Source organism: Cavia porcellus, unplaced genomic scaffold (assembly GCF_034190915.1).
Source record: "Cavia porcellus strain 051 isolate PalLab524CR breed Dunkin Hartley unplaced genomic scaffold, mCavPor4.1 scaffold_8, whole genome shotgun sequence".
In the NCBI taxonomy this organism is placed as follows: Eukaryota; Metazoa; Chordata; class Mammalia; order Rodentia; family Caviidae; genus Cavia; species Cavia porcellus.
The window spans coordinates 21,916,035-21,937,391 of record NW_026947491.1 but is presented as its reverse complement, the minus strand read 5'-3'; the positions used below and the strand labels follow the sequence as shown (position 1 = coordinate 21,937,391).

Below are 21,357 nucleotides of genomic sequence, written 5' to 3'. Positions count from 1 at the left end.
ATTTTAGCAAAAGTTGAACTCAGTAGTAGTTCAGTGGATCTGCGAATCCATTGTTCTTATTTCTCATTTCTGAGTGGGCAATTGAGATGGATATACTTAGCATTTGGCACAACACTCACATTGGTTCACGCTATAGTGTGAACGATAGTATAATCAAAAAGAGCAAGTGGACGCCATTAGACTTGTCTTTGCTGGGCAAAATAGCAAATGAAAAACAATACTGCTTTCCTGGAGGAGTTGCAGATTATTGCGATCAAGCGCCTGAAGGATGGAGGGATGGATAGCCCCACTAATTCTTTGGGCTTGTGCAGAAGATGGATGGAAATCTGCGAATGATGGTACATTACCTCAAACTGAATCAAGTTGTGTATCCAATTCCAAGTACTGTGACCAGATGTGGTGTTCTTGGTTGAGAAGAATTTTTTTTTTTTTTTGATACCTAGACTCAAACTCAGTATCTTGCTCTTACCAGGCAGGCGCTTGTGCTGCTGAGCTATATCCGTAGCCCTGGTTGAGAAGATTAATCCATCTCCTGGCACTTGGCATGCAGCTGTTGATCTGGCAAATACCACCGTTCTCCTTACCCAGCCACAAGGCCCATCAGAAGCAATCTGCTTTCAGTAGGTGAGGCCAGCAATACACCATCCCTGCCTATATCAAAGTTACATTAACTTTGCAGCCCCAGGTCACAACTTGGCACGCAACACTGTGATTGCCCTTCCCTTCCACAGGCAGCACACTGGCGCATTACAATATTTCAGTGATTTGACCAAGTGAAGAGGAGGTAGTAACCAATCTGCATTTTTACAGAATTTGACTGCCAGAGAATGGGAAATAAACCACACTAAAATCTCAGGTTCTTCTACCTCAGTGACATTTCTAGGAGTCCAGAGGTGTGAAGCATGTAGAGATATCCCTCCAAGGTAAAAGGTAAGTTCTTCATCTGGTTTCCCCGAGAAAGGAAAAGAGCCAAAATACCTAGTGGGCTTATTGGGTATGGAAGGCAACACATTCCTCGGTTAGGTGTTTAACTGCAGCCTGTTTATTAAGTGACTCAGAAAGCTGATAGTTTTGAGTGTGGCTTGAACAAGAGGCTCAGCAAAAGGTTCAGGATGCGAGGCTGCTTTACCACTGTTGTTATACAATCCCTCTGACACCAGAGCACTGGAAAGGCCAGGGTCAGTAGGATGCAGTTTGTAGGCGCTGGCAGGTCCTCACATGTAAACTGCTAGAGACCTTTACGAGTGTAGAGCACAACACCACCATCATCTGCAGACAACTATGCTCCCTTTGAAAAGCAACCCTTGGCCTGCTACTGGGCCCTAGTGGAAACCAAAGGCTTGATTATGGGATATCAGGTTGCCACAGGACCGGAGCTGCTTATCATGAGCAGGGCATTGTGTGAGCCACAGCAAGGCTGTCATTACATGGAGATGGTGAACGTGTGATTCAGACAGAGCGGATCCATGAATGAGCTCCTCAGATACGACTCCTCCTGCTAAGTCACCTGTTTCCCAACATATGCCTGTGGCCTCATATATGATATGATCACCTGTTAGAGAAGGAAAGACTAACCACTCTTTACAGGTGGTTAAGCATTTTCTGCAAGCACCACCTGCAAGTGGACAGCTGCAGCACTACAACCCCTTGTCAGGAAGGCTTGGTGGGATATAGTGGTGAAAGGAAATCTTCACAATGGGCAGAACTTTGGGCAGTGCACTTGGTAGTAATTTTGCCTGGGAGGAAAAAATGACCAGATATGTGATTGTATACTAACTCAAGGGCTGCAGGCAGTGGTCTTCTTGGGTGTTTAAGAGCTTAGATGGATATAACTGGAAACCTGGTGACAAAGATATGTGGGGATGAGGTTTGTGGATAGATCTGTGTAAATGGGCAAAGGATGCGCACAAAACAAAATCAAAACTACATAAATACTACTTGGAAATGAGAAATACATTTCGATTCACCTTGTTTTATTAGAAGATACCATGTATTAGTTTCAAAGACAATGACTTACACAAAAATATGTCAACATTTTTTATGATAAAGACACAGATACACAGTTCAGATATTTGTAAGTGATTTACTGAGAAACACTGAAGGGATACATTCCAGGATATCTCCATCTAAAAGTGTATTTCCTGGAAAGTTTATAAAGAAATATTGCCATCAAATGTCTTATTTAATGTGTATAGGTTTCCACTACATAAAGAATTCTCACAGGATTTCCAAAATAGGCTTAGATATATAGGGTGACTTTAGAGTGTGACTTCTTACAGGTAGTTCATTAAAATGGTGATCACTGAATGCTTTCCCTACATTGTTTATGTCCATCGAGCTCCTCTCCACCATGAGATCTGTGTCTGTAAAAGGAGGACTCACTAGCAAATCTTTTTCCACATGGCTTACATGCATAGGGCTTCTCATCTGTATGGGTTCTTTCATGTCTTTTAAAGTACTTGTGTGTAGTGAATGACTTCCCACATTGCTTGCACACATAAGGTTTCTCTGTAGTGTGAATTCTTTCATGTGTCTGACAATATTTGTGTGTAACAAATGCTTTCCCACATTGCTTGCACACATAAGGTTTCTCCCCTGTGTGGCTTTTTTCATGTATGTTGTAAGAACTTTTTGTAGCAAATGCTTTTCCACATTGCTTGCACACATAAGGTTTCTCCCCAGTGTGGTTTCTTTCATGTATCTGACAATATTTGTGTGTAGTGAATGCCTTCCCACATTGCTTACACACATATGGTTTTTTTCCTCTGTGACTTTCTTCATGTATGTTATAAGAATTCTTTCTACCAAATGCTTTCCCACATTGGTTACACACATAAGGTTTCTCACCAGTGTGAGTTTGTCTATGTCTACGAAATGCAGATCTATCACCAAATCTTTTTCCACACTGCTTACAATTATAGGGTTTCTCACTAGTATGAGTTTTTTCATGTTCTTGACAATATCTGTGTGCAATGAATGCTTTTCCACATTGCTTACATACATAGGGTTTCTCTCCTGTATGATTCCTTTCATGTATTTTATACCAACTCTGTGAAGTGAATACTTTTCCACATTGCTTGCATACAAAAGTTTTCTTCCCAATATGATTTCTTTCATGCAACTGACAGTAACTCTGTGTGGCGAACGCTTTCCCACATTGCTTACATACATATGGTCTCTCCCCAGAGTGAATTCTTTCATGGGTTTGACAGTAACTCTGTGTGGTGAATGCTTTCCCACATTGCTTACACATATAAGGTTTCTCCCCAGTGTGAATTCTTTCATGCATTTTACAGTTACTCTGTATTGTGAATGCTTTTCCACACTGTTTACATGCATAGGGCTTCTCCCCAGTGTGAATTCTTTCATGTATCTTACAGTAACTCTGTGTACTAAATGCTTTCCCACACTGCTTACATACATATGGTTTCTCACCAGTGTGGGTTCGTGTATGTCTGTTAAATGCTGATGTATCAGCATATCCTTTTCCACATTGCTTACATACATAGGGTTTCTCCCAAATGTGAAATTTTTCATGAATTATACAACAACTCTGAGTACTGAAGACTTTCCCACACTGTTTGCATACATATGCTTTCTTCCCAGTATGACTTCTTTCATGGATTTCAACACTCCTGGGATTGCTGGAGGCTTTCACACTGTTACAACCCACAAAAGTTTTCTCTCCAGGGTGAGTTCTCTCACTAAGATCAGAGTGGGTTTTCCCACACTGCTCATAGTGATAGGCTTTCTCTCCAGTCTTTGTCCCTTCACGTTTCTGAAGGGACAGGTAAACACTACAGGTTTTTCCACGGTCATTACCATTACCCAGCCTGTCATCAAATCCCACATACTCACGTGGCTTCAGTTCACTCTGAGGTAAAATGGGCACATTTAGTGACAAATGCCCAGTCAGGGGCTTTCTACACACAAGGTTGTCAGTTTGCTTTAAAGCAGTTTGCTGCACATCCACATTGGCCTCCGGAGTCCAAAGGAATATTTTTTCATGTTGATTCCAAGTTTTATATTGATAGAATTTTGCTACCTCTTTATTTCTGTTAAGAAAAAAGAACAAAAATATCAATCATAATAGAAAGGTCTCCATATCAATAATTTACCAGGACAAGTTCTGACTTGATGCCTACTAAGAAATTTTCAGAATGAACAGGCTGATTACCCTGGAGGATGCCAAACACTCACTCCCCCAAAGGATGGTATTAATTTGGGAATTTTAAATTGATATATATTTGTAGTATATAAGGTCTAATTTCATTTAGGTGACTGATACATATGCATGTATCTTATATGCACTGATCCATTTTGACATTTTCTCCCTTCTCTCCTTACGCTGGTCATCTTCCCATCTCCAATAAGTCAGCCTTTCTGTTCCCCATCACTTCTTGAATTTATCCCCTAATTTACATTTTCGTATCTCATATAAAAGAAAAAACATGACAACTCACTTTCTGTGTCTGACTTGTTTCACTTAACATTATGAGATGGAATACATATCTTTTTTTTTTTTTTTTTTTTTTTTTGGTCTTTTTTCGTTTTTATCGGTACCAGGGATCGAACTCACGACTGCCTGCTTGAAAGGCAAGCGCTTATGCCGCTGAGCTAAATCCCCAGCCCCAGATATCATTTTTTTTATTTGTCAAAATATATGATATATTCTTTAGGACTGAATATACAGCACATTTTTTTCAGTGCTGAGAATTAAACAAGGGTCTTAATACTGAATTACATTTCTAGTTTCTTGATTTCTTTTTTTTTTGTTTTTATCTTTTTTGTTTTTTATCGGTACCAGGGATCGAACTCACGACTGCCTGCTTGCAAGGCAGGCGCTTATGCCGCTGAACTAAATCCTCAGCCCCTTGATTTCTTCTTTTGAGAGAGATTCTCATAGCTCATTCATTTGGTCAGGGTGAACTGCATGTTGTTATCCTACTGGCTGAGCTTCCCAGAGCGCTGAGATTATCAGAAGCACTACCATGCTATGCTGACCCCACATTCTCCTTTTCCATGCACTCAGTGATGGACACCTACGCTGTTACCAGAGCTTAGGTGTTGTGCATTATTTATAGAATTTAATTATTATGAATACCCACGCATATACTACTTTGAGACTTAATGTGCATGTATCACTTAAGATATGATTCTCTTAAATCCTTTCAAAATATACATAGGGAAGTTTGCCTAGATCAAATGCATCTATACATCGATTATCAAAATAGTTCTATTTTATGTTCCTAGCAAGAACATACACGCTGCCTTCTAAGAGTTTTAAAACATGAATATACCCAATTCTATGGAAGGTGTTTTCAAAACGTCTATTACAACACTAGCATTCATCTTCATTTTGAATATTGTTTTTATATTAGCAACTTTTTAGATAATGTATGTCTCATATTCACATACACATACATAAACAGCTATTTTGAAGATGATTTCCTGTCAAAGTTCAAAATTTGTTTTTTTTATATATGCCTCTACATAATACCTAAACATAATTTGACATGCTTTCATGATGTTGATTATGAGAAAAAAATTTTATACCAATACATGAGCCAGTATCTCTTGTGGCACAATATCACTACTTAGTTTCCTATACTGGAATACTTCTTTTGTATTCAATTATCAGATTATATAAAATCAACCTGTATGCATATCTAGAGAATTTCTGTGATATTAAATAAATCCGAACATAGCCTCATTTGAAGAGTCTCTGTTGTTATAATATTTCTGCTCATACACTAACATCTGGGGAATATTTCTATTTTCTGTTTTTTTTTAAATTTTTATTTTATTTATTTATTTTTTGTCTTTTTCCTTTTTATCGGTACTGGGGATCGAACTCACAACTGCCTGCTTCCAAGGCAGGCGCTTATGCCGCTAAGCTAAATCCCCAGCCCAAATATTTCTATTTCTTATGAATGCAAATTACCTTAGGTTTCTTGAGCAATTTTTGTATTCTTCTTCAATTTGTTGGTTGTCCAAGGTACCTACTGAATTATAGCCACAGAAATAGAAAAAGTCACTAAATCATTATATAAAAATTAGCGGTTAGCAGTTAGATTCTTGGTATAATGTAAACAGATATTCTTCGTAATGTTTTTACATTCTACATAATGACTATACCAACCAGAAAAACCAATGAATGCATAAATGAGAAAACAGTTCCATCCTTACCTACAGCAGTCATATTCATAAAAGTTTCCCACATCACGTCTTTGTAGAGCTTCTTCTGGGATGGATTCAGCACAGCCCACTCCTCCATGGTGAAGTTCACGAGCACATCCTCCACGGTCACTGTCTCCTAAACAATTACACACATATTTCACACTCACACCCTGAGAACTTGAACTCCTCTTGTGAAAGCTGAATTGAGTTGATTTCTTCAAATATAAACTCCACATCTTGGTCACCAAACCCATGTGCAAGCACATATTTTCACACAGCAAATCTGATGTGAGATTCCAACTCACTGCTACAGCAACAGCAGAAAAGCAGCTCTGATTGCCTGGCAGGCTCACATTCTACTAAATCAGAGCTTATAGATGGAGCCTGTAAATCATCCACAAAGCACGGGGGCAGACAAAAATTTAATGAATGATTCTGACAGACCACAGATCACACCTCTTGTGAAATCTAAGTAGTCATACAATTATCTCACTCTCTGAAGGACTCAGGCTACATTTAGAAATTTGAATCAAGTTTCATAGAAAAAATTAATTAAACATTAAATATGACTTATGAATAATAATTAAAATGCTAATGCAAAACCAGTATTATTGGAGTAAGTCTATGGACCATGAAAATAGGGTAAGAGTGACACACCATCTTATATAGCTCAATGACACCAAATAATCACCTTCCACTCAGATATAAGAAATTCTAGAATTATCTAAGTGATACTAATGAAGGAAAGAAAACAAATGAAATATTTTAAATGCATTAAGAATGAAGATATCACAAAGCAGTTAGGCGCTAATGACAACAGAAAAACTTTAGCAAGGTATGCTGGTACATGGCTGTAATCCCAGCACTTGGGAGGCTGATGTAGGAGGCTTGTTGTGAGTTTGCGGGTTGCCAGGAGTTCAAAGTTCAGCACTAGCTATGTAATAATTCCAAGACCAGTCAAGATTACAAAATGAGACCTTGTGTCAGATTCACCCATAAAAAAGAAAAGTAAAAGAAATTATTCTATCACTTACAAAACACACCTTTGATCTGTTCAAAAAATTACAACTGACTAATATAATAAAAGACTGACAACATTCCATGCCTTGGGAGGATAGCGAGAGTATACATAAAAGATGTTAATATTCTACCTTTCATGACAATGTATGATCAGTAGAATGACAAATGGATCTCAAGAAAGAACAACATCCTTCTATGAACCCATATACTGATAAACAGAATACTGATTCAAAATGCCTCTGGAAGAAATCACAATACATTTCATTTATGGTCAGGGAGAAACTGGGAAATCTAGACTGTATACTCTGCTACTCTATGTACATAAATTACACATTGAAATAGGAAAGTTAAATATGAAAAAAGTGTCCTCAGAAGAAAATCAAGGAGCCATCTGAATTAGGAGAAACTGAAGTCTACAAAAACCATGGGAAAGAAATAAGACAAGAATTCAATATTTTCTATGTACACGACACAAAGATTTTGTGTAGAAAGTAAAGATCAATGAAAATATACCTAAAAAATAACTGTAACATAAGTGATTCAGGGGAAACACTGAATATAAAATATGACTTAAAAATTATTTGAGAAAATAACCATAGAAAATTGAGGTGTGGAAGAATACAGTAAGACTTATGCAAGAATGAAAAACCAACTGACATATTCCACACTCAGCTCTTTACTTAAGTTTGTCAACATTGACTGACCAGTGACTTTTTGCAATGTCCAGGGAGTACATCATGTGATTATTTGTATTAGACAGATGTGATTCTTGTCAAATAAACTTGAAAAACTCTGAACCTCATGACCAAGGGAACTAATGAGAAAGCACTTTTCTTTTGATTCACATATCAGCATTTGTGAAGACAGTGAGAAAACAAACAAACAAAAAACCTCCAAAGTAATTCTCTGGGCAAGTCTTGCAATACTTATTGAAAAATCCAAGGAAGGAAAATAAGAAAAATGTTCATCACTATTCATGGAAAAAAATAACATGGCTAAATTAGGTGAAGTTGCCAAAGGAGGAAATCTGATTGTCAATAAGGCAGCAAAGATGAGTCAAGCAATGTGGTTACCACCTGTACATGCTCATCCTTTGCCCAAGGCTCAATGATGAAATGTTCTGAATACACACAGGACAGTTATATTATTATTATTAAATCTCACCAGAATTTTTGAGAATAAAATTTATTATAAAATGTTAAATAGCAAATAACGAATTCACATTTACTTATATGTGTTTGTCTGCATTCAAGTATCAAAATAAATTCACAGATGCGGCAGCCATAAGCAAGCACAGTTGCAAATGTGAGTCCTACAGGTTCCCAGCAAGGTCAGAATCTAGGTTGGCCATCAGGAGACTAAGTCAGACTGCTGGAGAAAGTGAGAACAGGTATCAGAGCTGATCAGTGTCTAGACACCTGGGGTAAGGAGGCAATTCTATGACTAGATGACAGGAGTGATTGCCATGTGGACAAAGATGAGGACAGATTAAATAGGAAGCCATGCCAAAATGCACACTTGTCTAGCATTGCTCGATAAAATCTGCTGAGGGCATATTAAATAGACAATATTCAGTTTGTATCTCTGAGGATTACAATCATCAGATGATGACACAAAAAGCAATTCTTTACGAAGAACTAACAGTTCTGAACACATACATATACCACTAAACTGTACATCAAAATACATAAGGCAAAAATCATAAATGTGACAGCAGAAATCATTTATTTGCAACAATGTCTAAGGACTTCAAAACAACTCCATCAGTAATTGGCTGAAGAAGGCAGAAAAATCTGTATAGCCACAAATAAAATCTACATCATATTCCAAAGGGATTTATGTGATGCAGAATGTTTTAGCATGTAACTACATGGTACCTTCTTTTCTCTAAACCACAGAAATATTCACCTTATCAGACCATTTTCGAAAAACAGGAAGGATAAAAATGTCTTTAAAGGAATAGAAATCACTCAAAGCAAGTCCTTATACAATACTGGAATAAAATTAGAAATGAATCACAGAAATATGTTTAGAATACTCCTGCGAATTAGACATCAATTACAAGTTTTAAATGACACATCAACTGAAAAGCTTGATTAACTATTAAGTAATCATAATGTACAAAAGTGAATGTACATCTTATAAATGTTTAGAGACCAAGAAATGAGTGCTTCAAAAGAAATTAAGAATAATGAAAGTACATACTAGAAAAGAACAAAGATATCAACCTCTAAAAACAATGGCAACATAAAAATAAAGATCATTCCACAGACAACCGGCCATTTCACTGCTCAAATTCATGCAGATTATGAATGACAATGGAAAAATTATTAAAAGTATCAAAGGCATTACTGAAAAATTAGTCCATTGCAATAAAGTCTTGGACAAATGTCCTAAAATTTTATGAATTGCTACAGATAAAACACAAGAAAGAACAAAACAACAGATAGAGATTAAAATGGAACAGGGGAAACGGTCCTTACTTGCATATATCATGAAAATATATGCTGGAAAAATTAAATTGTCAAGAAAAAAATTAATAGAATTAGTAAGTACTATACCATAGAGTATACCTCTAGCTAAAAACATATACATTTTCTATGTGAATATATATCAGCTATAACAAAATGGATTGTAAATTGCAAACACTACACTATATGAAACCCATAGTAACACATTTCACAAATGTTAAAACCACAGTGAAAGAGTTGTAGTAAGTACAAGATAAAGCCATAAAATACATTAAATTGACAACTGTACGTAAGTCAAACTACCTCACATATTGGCAAAATGCAATCACATCTCTAAAAACAAAAACAAAAACAAAACAAAACACCTGAAGTAACACAAGTCCACAGGGAGTGAATGTGGCTGAACTATGAACTTCCCTATGATGGAAGGCCCACTAGGTTGCCCAACAGAATCCTAGAATAATCTTTTCATCATCGTAATACACAGTAACCTCAACTATTAACTCATAGCAATTCCTAAGAGTGGAAACCAAACAACATTTTGCTTGATAAGATTATTAAGGGCCAAAGACCCTCCAAAACTCTAATCCTGTGGCCACACGGTGGGTAGTTATATGCAATCAGGGAAACGCAGTGGAGATACTCACTTTCATCTTGATTCTATGGATGTTTACTCATATTTAGGAAAAATGCAAAACAATTACATCTAAATATTTCTTTGCCTCTTCAGATGTAATCAATTCTACACTCAGTTTTAAACTGAGAAAATCACAATTGTATGGTGAAATCTTGAAAAGAAAGTCTTCGAGGTCTTGAGGTAACCTGTATTTTAAATAAGCAAGTTGCTGTGAGAAGAGCAGAAGGCCAGTGTGTGCACAGGAAGCCTGCTTTGCTGTCATTCACAAGGGAACCCACGGTGAGGAGGATGGATACATTCCCAGGGTCATGGAAAATTCTCAGCGCGTGTGCAGCCCAGAGTAGTGCAGTCAGATGACAAGACACTGAAACAAGGAGAAGTCAAGAAACTTAAATCTTGGGCTTCTTTCCACACGGTCAGGCATCATTACAGGCTGAAATGGCTCTCCTGCTCACAGTCTCAATACAGAGCAGAGATAATAGTCAATAATCAGCTGAAGTGTGGACTGAGTTTTCCCAATTTTTCTTTTGAACGCAACTGTGTACTGTGTGCTGAGCACTGACCCATTCTACAACAAAAAATGGTGTGTCCAAAATCAGTGCACCACCCAAAAAGAAAAAAATGTTGACAAATTCAGAGCACAGTCCCAGTACAGTGTGCCAAATGAAGCCTGCTGTCCAAGACATGTGATGGTATTTTTCATTAGGAATCATCATTCTGAAGTTGTCAAGCTACGGCAGAGGGATAGCATTAGTAGAAATTAATATATTGTCTCAAAGTGGCTTATGATGAACAGAGAAAGGCATTCCTAGCATGCAGAAAATTATGACAGTCATAGATTCTCTCCTCCAAAATCTAGGGAATATATCACTTTAACTACATTACATACAGATCCAATCTCAAGTTCGTATATATTTATCTAGTGCAAGAAATTTCCAGTTAAGTCTTTCAGAATGACTCCCACAGATTCTCAATGGAAAACGTTTTCAACATTCTTGACATTAAAATGAGTAACTGACTGCAGTCTCCCTGGCCTTTCCCATGCAACCAGTCTGTAGGAGCCACACAGCAAGTCAGGCCATGCCAGCTTGGGTCTCTCAGCGACACACTGGGGGTGTCTGTCTCAGGCTGCTGAGCAGGAGGAATCTATTCTCTGGTCCACAGGTCTGGTCTGACAGTTCACACAATGCAAACTCTTTTCACTGCTGCAAGGCTGCTCTATGTCCTGCCCAATGAGCCAATGGGAAAACAAAGAAAACACACTGTACTCGTTCAGGGCCCAAATGACAGACTCTAAACAGAATTCTTCACTGCTCAGGATTCCTCCCACAATATCGACTCGACCCAATCAGTTGGGTAACTGATTTGAAGCAGGATTTGCTCCAAGATTTACAGAGCTGCTTGTTTCTCCTCATTGCACTCTGTGGGTTCCATCTGTTGTCCCTGAAGATGGGATAATTAGCCGTGCCACTGCACTTACTCAGTGACACAGAGAAAACCACAACCCAGTAAAGAACCTCAATCCAGGCAATGGCAGAACACAGCAAAATAGAAGTAAAGTACTAAGGTAGTAAGAGGTCAGAAAATGAAGGAGACACTTAGCTTTATGCTAAGACTTTTGCATCCATTATCTCTCAATCACTTACAGTAAGGAAAATTAAAGCATGCCAGAAGAGGCTATAATTATTTAATAAATGAACAAGTTGGCACAATGTTATTGGTATTATGTAAAGGAATCATGATGAAATTAAAATTTTCCAGTGCCTCAGACAGGCAGCTACTTCAACCAAGGTCACAACAAAATTTAGAATTCTAACTAATCACAGCAGGTGGGCCACAAGAGCTCTCTGTGATGGGGATGGAAAGCTGGGAACTTAACACAGTAACTTTTCTAAATACCCTCTTTTCTATTCACAGGTCCAAAATTTACCTTTGGCATATTAATTTCTCCAAAGTTAACGCTCTCAGCCTGACTCATGTGTTGGGTAGATTTCTGTTGTCACATCTGTTGGTTTTAGAGATGCCTAGGGTATTAGTGAAGCTCATCTGAGTGAGGTATAAAGGCATGACCTATGAGATTATATCTGGTGCCTGGAACCTTCAAAAGGACAAAATGTTGATGCTGGAAGCCTGAAGTAAGTTGAGACCAATATCCAAATGCAATGGCAAATACTGGAGCTCATCAATACCAGAGAAAAACAAGGAGACTTACTTTTCCCTTTTTTTTTCCCCACCTAGGGTACAATCATATTGGTTGTTGCCAATGACATACAAGGTGGGCACCATAATTTAGTCTACTTGAGCAATAGAAATAATGGGCACAGACTGTCCCAAGGACATACGATAAATAAAACTAAAATGTTCCAGTGGAGTAGACAGCACACTACAGGAATCCAGCTCTTTATCCAAAGATACAGGTGTGCCTTTTGTTCCATTTTAGCTATGAAATGAGAATATATTACATTTCTGTATCAGGTGATTAACCAAGAACTACTATGTCAATCAAACACAAGTAGAGCTCAGGAGATCACTATGAAGATGAAAGTATCTAGTGCACAATATACTTTGCACATAGGGAATGCATACTAAGTATATGATAATAGAGTTCCAGCTTAGAACTTAAACTGCTTTCAGAAGGAGAAAGTCCAGTGTCAAAAGACAGATGATGACCCAAGTTTAAAGCAGTTAGAAGAGTTTCCATCATCAACATAAAGTAAAATTAGAAATGGATATGTTTTCTCTTCAAGCTTGCACGTGCTCAGTGTCTTGTGTTCTAATTTCTCAGCTCTGTGTATTTTCATTGAAAGCTTCCATTCAATACCATCGTCCTGGTGATTAATCCAAACAGTATGGTAAGAGTGGGGCAGCTTTTCATAATTAAAGAAAAATGAAACTAAATGAGAAAAAAACAAACAAATGAGTATTTTTCCCTTTTCCAAACAGTATTATACTATTTTCCTAACTCAGGAAAAGCTGACTAATACAGCATTCAAAACAAGAAACAATCTGGTGAGTGTCACATTCTGCAGCAGACTATATGAAAAGTAAAATAAATGAGTCTTTAGAGGCTACATGACTTTGAAAGGGAAAATACATTCATCAATCCAAAGGTAATAGAAGATAAAATGTATTGAAAAGGTACAGAATACATGCAGTCAACCAAATATCACAGCTAAGCCTTGGGTCCTTTAAACCTGTTCAATACACACACCTTGATCTTGTATTTGCGGAAACTTATGTAATACAAAGTGAAATTCATAATACAGTCCTAAATATCCCATGTTCTTTACTGAATACAGTACATCATAAATCACTAGTTGTTCACCTATGGGGTCCTGTTTCTGACAGCAGTGGCTCATTACTGCTGTCTACCACCATGAGGAAGTATGGTACCATGTACCATCAGTGTGAAAAATGAGTAAATTTCAAAATTAAACATAAGATTTGCATTACTTTACCTTTTCTTTTTCTCTTCATTACTAGAGACTTAATTCAGGATCTCATTCACATTAGATAAGTTAGCTTGGAGTAGAGGTATATTGCAAAATATTTATTTCATGATGAAAAAGGGACTGGTCAGTTACCCAGGCTTGATGATTTATTACTCCCATGTAAGTTTCCCAACTAGCTGGTATTAAAGGTGTGCTCCATCATGCCTCACTGATGTTTAATTTACTCAAGCACTGAAATCTTGGTAAATGGTGACTGAAGAATATCTTAAACTAGCAAGGTAGCATGTGTCTGTGTTCCTAATACTCAGTGAGGTAGAGACCATCAAATTTTCTCCCATGCCTGGGGAATTTAGTAAGACCTGGACTCAATTTAAGAAAGAAAAAGAGAGAGAGAGAGAGAGAGAGAGAGAGAGAGAGAGAGAGAGAGAGAGAGAGATAGAAAGAGAGAGAGAGAGAGAGAGAGAGAGAGACAGACAGAGACAGAGACAGAGTCAAAGAGAGACAGACAGAAACAAGAGTAAGAAAGAAAAAGAAGATAAATTGGGAAGGATGTAGCTCAGGGGAAAATTCTTGAGTTCACTCCCCATACAATGAAAAAGATCACACACTTTGAAATCTTTTGTATCCAAGAGAAATCCCTTCCCATTATATGTCAGTGATGATGTCTTCCCTATTTTTATAAACCTACTATAAGACCAGTTTCCTAATTTCTAATTTTGCTGCAAAAATGATTAGGTGAGCTCACCAGTACCCACAAGAAGAAATATTTATCTATTACTAAGTTCTTTCTTTAGGTCTCTGACCTTTGACCCAATACCAGAACAAGCCAGCACACAATCCTTCATTTATTATCACACTAAGAACAATCTGTTGTAATTGTTGATTTTTACCATCCTTCAAAATCTCTTGCTCTCCCATTTCCTTTTGACTTCCCTTTGCTCTCGCCTGTCCAAAAAATATTTTTACTTTATTTATTCATATGCTTGCAGACCTTAACTATGGGAATTTACCCCTACTTCAGTATTTGTTTTATATAAAAATATCAATGTTCAGTTTTTTTTTTTTTTTTTTTTGTACCAGGGATCAAACTCATGACCTTGTGCTTGCCAGGCAGGTGCTTACACCACTGAGCTAAATCCCCAGCCCCAATATTTCAATTTTTTAAAAAATAATGTATACATCCAGTCCACAAGTGACAAAGCATTTAGTTCAGAGATGACATCCTTTCCCTTTCCCATGTGCACATCACCAGTTCAGTCTCAATCTCTGAGTTTAACAGGCAGCCCCTTCAGGATGTTCTTAGCAGGAATACTTTTCTCTCCTTTGGTAATACACCAAAATCCCCTCCATCTTTCTCAGCATTCTAAATTCTAAAGAAAGTCTCATTTAAATAGTTTTAAATGTAAAGAAAAATTTAGTTAGCTCATAAATAAGGCACCTTGCTAGGGAAGGTCTTGAGACAGAGATGGAAAGTAGTCATTCTGATAAGAATTAAAATGGGAATAGACGATTATCAAGGACTTAAGACCAAGAGTAAACTTTCTATACAACAGGGAGTGCAGCCGCCTCCATACTGAAAGGATTTGCATGTGCACTGTACTAAACTTCTCATAATACTAAAGCTGGGCGTAGTAAAACATGCCGGTAATCCCTCGGCAGGCCGAGGCAGGAGGGTCGCTGAGGTTTGCTCTACAAAATAAAGTTTAAAGCCAACCTAAGCTGCAGAATGAAACCCTGTCTCAAAAAGACACAAGAATAGATAAATAAAGAAATAAAGTTTAAAAGTCAAATGAAAGAAAATACAAGTTATCTAACGTTTCTCTAAAATCCCATTTTCTTTTTAACAGTGCATGCTGAGGAAATGGGTGAGAGAGCCCGAGTTCAAAGTAGTTGTTTTAAATCCACAGAGCCCTCGGTGATAGGTGGTCACTAAACAGCTGAGTATTTCCTGGGCTCTGCTTATTCATAATTAGCTCTGGACTGCAGGGCTATGGGGCCTCTCACTTGGGACACTTCCAGAAGTCAGCGCGCTATTATTCTTCCTACTTTCAACAAACTCTCTGCTAACATTTATCCTTTGACTGCAACCTCATTTTTCAATGTTGTGAGACCAAGAACCTTGTTCATTCAGTAACATCACTGCAAGTGGAGGAATCACGTGAAAAACTACAGTGATGGTTTGCCCACAGCTCTTGCTCCTTGCCGAGTGGTGCAGACACAGCTGCTCCGGGGCCAACCAAGAAGACATCCTAGGCTGGCAGTGTGCGAGCTGGCACGGTGCACTGGGGACCCAGCACTGTTCCCGCCCGAGCAAAGGGGGAAGTGTTACGAATGACGACGTAGCACCAAGGACCAGGGAGACCTCGGCGTCTGGAGCTGAGCAGGGAGGCTGTGCACTGCAACAGCCGTTTCCGACCACTTCCCTCCAGAACACACCCGATTTCGTCCCATCCCCGGCTCCCGTCCTACAACGTCACCATTGTGTGGCTTGAGGGTCTCCCGGGAGCCTTCGAATGCAGCGCGCAGCCAGGCGATATTACACAAAACCCGGTCTAGTCAGCAGGGACTCTCAGCAACACCGATGAAACCCACTGTACGCCATGACACAGGAAGTGCCCGTCCCCTCGGCCCACCTGATTGGGTAGCGCATCCAGGCGCCGCCTTCGTTGCTGATTGGCTCCTGCTCTATTGTCTGACAGCTGAGCCGCCAGAGAAGCAATTCTCTTCTGGACTAGGCTCTCCCGTGTTAACTCTTACCTCGCCTGACCATATTAGCATTTAAGGGCTTTACTCCTGGCTTTTGAAAGCCTTCCTGGTTTTCTTAATGGACGCGGCGAATTCTTCCTGCAAATTGGTCGTAAACGCGCTCAGAAGATTCCAGAGTTGCTGTCCTATAGAATAATCACTCCCCTCATTGCAATAATTTACATTCCCTCCAACGATGCACTAGGGTTTCATTTCTTCAACATACTTTATAACACTTGCTATTAATCATTTTATTAGTTTAAATATTCGTTGAAATAAACATCTCTAGTCAACTACTGTCTTACACTGTAAAAAATAAATTGCACATGTGTGGATGGGTCTGTTTCTAGTTATGGGAGAGCAGTGAAGGTATTCTACACATGGTATTAGAGTCAGTGGTTCTTGGTTTACTCTGTCAAGATCATTTTCTTAGATGAAGGAGACGTATTTGTTATATTGATACGAAAATTTTAAAAGATAAAGTTCTATGGTGGATGCACCTTCAGTTCCTGTCAAATATTTCCTGGCTGCTCTTTCTGATGTCCTGCTCTCCCTGCCTTGGATACCACTGGTCTCCTAGCTCCCTTCCTGAGGGACCAGGGCACACATGGGTGTACACTGGTGACTCCAGTGTACACTCTGTGGGAGACTGTAGGAAGGTCTTGTCTTTCATTCTAAGAAAGTAGATTTAAAAAAAAAAACAGATTGGAGAATAAAAACTAAGTGAAAAATACATTATTTAAAAAGATAATTAAATGAGCTCTGAGTTTGATTTATGCAGTTATACAGCACAAGAAATGTAAGACTTAAGTTTTCAAAAGTTTTATCCATTATTAAGCTCGGGTTATCTCTCTTCTGCCTCTAATCTAAATACCAAAACTGGCGGGAAAGGGAACATCAATAAGGTCCTTTTCAATGGAAAAAAGTTTGAATTACTGCCTGTGCGTCCTCAAGTTCCAGTCCTGTGATCACAGAAGACTCATTTTTTACCTTCAACAATTACACTTGAACATGCGTACAGATGAGAATAAATCTTACTATTGAGTCAAATTTTTACTTCAGGAGCATGAAAGATAAGCACAGACTCATGAATTCAGAGTCTCCCGGGAAATACGTCACGTGGACCGAAGCCTCACATCTCCACAGGAAATAATTCTGCTCCATCCTGTGCTTCTGTCCTGCACAGGGCTGAACTCCGTGTGTCCTGTGCGCCCCCTGCTGGTCCAGAACACCACAGCAGGGAGGTTTTTGTCAGGGCTCACCTTGATGTCCTCTCACTGTGTCTCTCCCACAGTAGTACACAGCGGTGTCCTCGGGTTTCAGTTTGGTCATTTGAAGATACACTGTGCTTTTGGAGTCATCTCTGGAGATGGTGAATCTGCCTTTCACGGATGCAGCGTACTCTGTTGTGTGACTATAAGCTGCGTTTCTGATAAAACCAACCCACTCTAGGTCCTTTCCTGGAGCCTGGCGGATCCAGTGCATGTAGTAATCGCTAAAGGTGAATCCCGAGGTCACGCAGGAGAGTCTCAGGGACCCCTCAGGTTGCACCAAGCCTCCTCCAGACTCTACCAGCTGCACCTCAGCCTGGACACCTGCAAACACAGAGACATCTTGCTCAGAAAACTGTCACATATGTCTACCATTTATCCCACTCTCTCCTACTAAATATTTCTTGTTCTTCACTAATTACCTTTTAAAACAGCAACAAGGAAAACCCATCTCAGCGCAAGCTCCATTGTGGGCTGTCTGTGCTCAGTCCCGATCCCCGAAAGGAAACACCTGGGACTCCAGGGCTGGGCTCCTCTGCAGAGCTGCAGAGTGAGGGGTGGACTGGTTTACATTGGGACGGGGAGGCCCCATTTGCATGGCCTCCTGCTATATAGAGAGCTCTGAGGCCGGGAAGTAGAAAAACTTCAGTAGCAGATTCATGTAAGTCTGCAGGTCAAGTTTGGTGAAAATAATATCATTATGTAAAACAAGAATTTCATGTAACTCTGTTATGACACTCAAGTCTAATTCATAGCCTTATTTCATTTTTACATATTTAAATACATTATACAGGTGTCAGTGTTTGCTCCATTGTACAAATGTTGAATTCATTACAGAAACACAAATGAGTGATTCAGTGTGACCAAGTGTTGATATATGGTGTGAGAAGTCCAGGGGAACCAGGTCCTCCCTTGTGATCTGCAGAATAGAGCTGGGCATGTGCAGTGAGATTCACAGAGCCTCTTTCCTGTAGTTAAAATTTGCTCCAATTTCTCTACCTTTAGACTTAATCTGTGCTTCAGGGATGCATCCCCCTGTGCACATCCAGGTCGAGCAGCATGGAGGAAGGCTGTAGGTTGCCTGGGAGGCAGCCTAGATTCGGATCAGGTGAAGCAGGTATGCACAGATGTATCAAACACCAACTGAAGGATTTAACTGTTTTTTTTTAGCAAGAGAAAGCAGATGCACCAATGAAAACTGCCCCTGGAGAGGTGGTGAGCAGTGCTACCAGGGACCAAGATCAGTGCCAGGCCTGGGACAGTGACTTTTCCAGATTTCTCAGAACAAAGGAGCAGTTCCCCTGCTAGCAGATGGACAGAGGGCAACAGTTGGAATGGCATATCCCGGAAGGAAGTGTGCTGTGGGTTCAGTATCCCATAAGACATTTTCAGATTCCAGCAGAGCTTGTCCTGAAGATACAGCTGTTAGTTAAAGCTATCATGGCCTCAAGTGGATCAGTCCATGGTATATAGGGGCCAGTGGAAGAACAATGGAAGAGACAAGGAGTTCTTCATAAAACACAAGCACTTTGGTTGAAAAAAGAAAATGTAATCTATTTTGATCAGGGCATGCTGCCTGCTATGAGTTTTCATGGGAAAATTACTTTGGAAGAGAAGCACAAAATTTCTATGGCCCCAGATGGAAATGAGGGTTTTCTCGGGATTTTGCAGCCCAGAATATGGTGGAGGATGTTGGAACAAAGAGGCACCTGGTGCACTTGCATATGCTATGTGGATGATGCATTGGTTAAAGCGGTGCCAATGGTTATTGAATTCCACGTTGAGAAAGGGCAGACTGTGGAACAAAGGTGATAGAGGAGAGAACACTATAGAGCGAGGTGGAATGGTTTGCCCGGTGCATGGCGGATAATAGTTGGCTGTGTCTTCCTTGGTGACAGAGTTCAGCTGCAGGGAGAACTGGTTTTTGCCTGTGTCTCTGGAAATAGAGATGCGGCTCTTGAGGGAAGGGCTGTAATCAGTGCCACCACTGATACTTATGTACCCCATCCACTCCAGGCTCTTTCCTGGAGGCTGATGGATCCAGCTCCAGTCATGACCTCTGATTGTGATGGAGAATCCAGAGACTGAGCAGGTGAGGGACAGGGTCTGCTATGGCTTCACCAGGCCAGGCCCTTACTCCTGAAGCTGCTCCTGAGACAGGACACCTGGAAGCAAGGGTAAAATTCCTATCAGCCACCTGCTTTTCTAATCTTCCCATTGACCCATGTCTGACACTGAGGACATTCACCATGCGGACCTATCACCAGGCACAGGAGAAGACCCAGAAGTTTCATATTCTAGGTCACACCTTTACCTTCTGCAGAGATCTTAGGGTGTCTGAGTAAGGAGCTATCCGTTCCACTAGCTCAAGAGGGGAATTTGAGTCTATATTTGGGAGACAAATTTGCATTAGGGAGGCTCCTTTTCTTTATGATGGTGACGTAGAGGTAAGGATGTTTTTGGTCCTTGTGATGCAGAAAGGAATCTCCTCCCCTGCACTCCTGTGGTGTCCACATCTGTGAGAGGTGGGAAGCTGCCTTCCCTGCAGTGGAGGAAGCATGGCTATGACCCCTCCTTCCTAATCCTACACCAGCTTCCTCCAGCCCTGCTCCCTTTTTGTTCCCATCCTGACTGTGCCCTCCTACAGGAGCTCTGGTGTTGCTTCCACAGGATAAAGACGAGCATAACTCCCTCCACCTTTCCCCGACCTCTCGCCTCTGGTGTGGTCCACATTGCTGGAAAGCTCACTTCACCACCATTAACTTTGTCAGGAGAGGTCTTCCTGCCTCCTGTTCTGAGACACCAGGTCTCACTGACCAGAGCCCACAAAGACTGGAGATGAGGATGTGTGTCCTGTGCCTTCCTCACAGAGAAGCCTCACTGGGGGAGGGAAGAAGGTTGTCTGTGCTAAGTGTCCCTTCCATACCTGACCTTGTGTAGGTGCTGGCTATCTTTTCCCTTCTAGCTTCCCCTTCTTCTCATGTTTTGTGATTCCTAAATTCCAAATGCTTATCTAATTACAGTTGTCCCTTTTTGAGCAATTATCCACTATAAACACTATGCTCATCATGACAATGTACCTAAAATTAAAACTTAACTCTGACTTTCCAATCTTTTTCAGCCAGAAGCATGCAGTACTTGGTCACTGTTGGTACACTGGGGATTCGGTGAAATGTTTTCCAGTGCAGTGCAGTGCAGCAAAAACTCTCATGATTTCTTGCCACTCAGTTCCATAGCAAACACTTTATAAATTTTCTAAGGTTACCACAAAGAGATGGAATCTACCAATGTCATTAATTAGATCTCCTAAATTTATTCCTGTGTGAGCTCACATCCTTATCAATTCATCTGTGAGTCAGGAAAGTGGGGCTGAGGATTCCTGAGTGAGTCATGATGGAGATGTGAGCCCAGCTCCATCCCACCTAACTGGGAGACCCTGAGCATGGGGAGTGTGCATTCTGACCTCCAGTGTGCAGAGGAGCAGATTCTGGATGAAGGGGTCACTCTGTGTGGGACCTCTTCAGCAGGGAGACACAAATGTCCAACATCATCACCACTGCCTTGAGTACTATTTGTCTACT

At 39.9% G+C, this 21,357-nt stretch overlaps 1 protein-coding gene, 1 pseudogene and 1 gene segment (V, D, J or C); 1 reads left to right on the top strand and 2 right to left on the bottom strand.

Moving 5' to 3' along the window:
• Nucleotides 1–1,952: 1,952 nt before the first annotated feature.
• LOC101787937 (zinc finger protein 791-like) lies at nucleotides 1,953–16,379 on the bottom strand. The gene is made up of 4 exons (XM_023563801.2): nucleotides 16,238–16,379; nucleotides 6,190–6,316; nucleotides 5,945–6,005; nucleotides 1,953–4,055 (listed from the first exon to the last, which is right to left on the bottom strand). Exons 1-4 carry the CDS (start codon nucleotides 16,238–16,240, stop codon nucleotides 2,300–2,302), a joined length of 1,947 nt encoding a protein of 648 aa, XP_023419569.2. The 5' UTR covers nucleotides 16,241–16,379; the 3' UTR covers nucleotides 1,953–2,299.
• A 1,362-nt stretch (nucleotides 16,380–17,741) lies between these two features.
• LOC100724739 (immunoglobulin heavy variable 3-49-like) lies at nucleotides 17,742–18,334 on the bottom strand. The segment is given in 2 exon segments: nucleotides 17,742–18,100; nucleotides 18,199–18,334. Coding segments are annotated over 2 exon segments (390 nt in total).
• Nucleotides 18,335–18,714: 380 nt separating this feature from the next.
• The window catches only part of LOC106026994 (UDP-N-acetylhexosamine pyrophosphorylase-like), a 36,718-nt pseudogene continuing 34,075 nt past the window's right edge, over nucleotides 18,715–21,357 (top strand).

Bases quoted from the DNA above. Each gene is read 5' to 3' on its own strand.
- LOC101787937 (XM_023563801.2), bottom strand. The intron at 6,006-6,189 runs GTAAGGATGGAA...GCTATAATTCAG, and splicing joins TATGAATATGACTGCTGTAG to TAGGTACCTTGGACAACCAA. The intron at 4,056-5,944 runs GTAATTTGCATT...TTTTCTTAACAG, and splicing joins AATTGCTCAAGAAACCTAAG to AAATAAAGAGGTAGCAAAAT.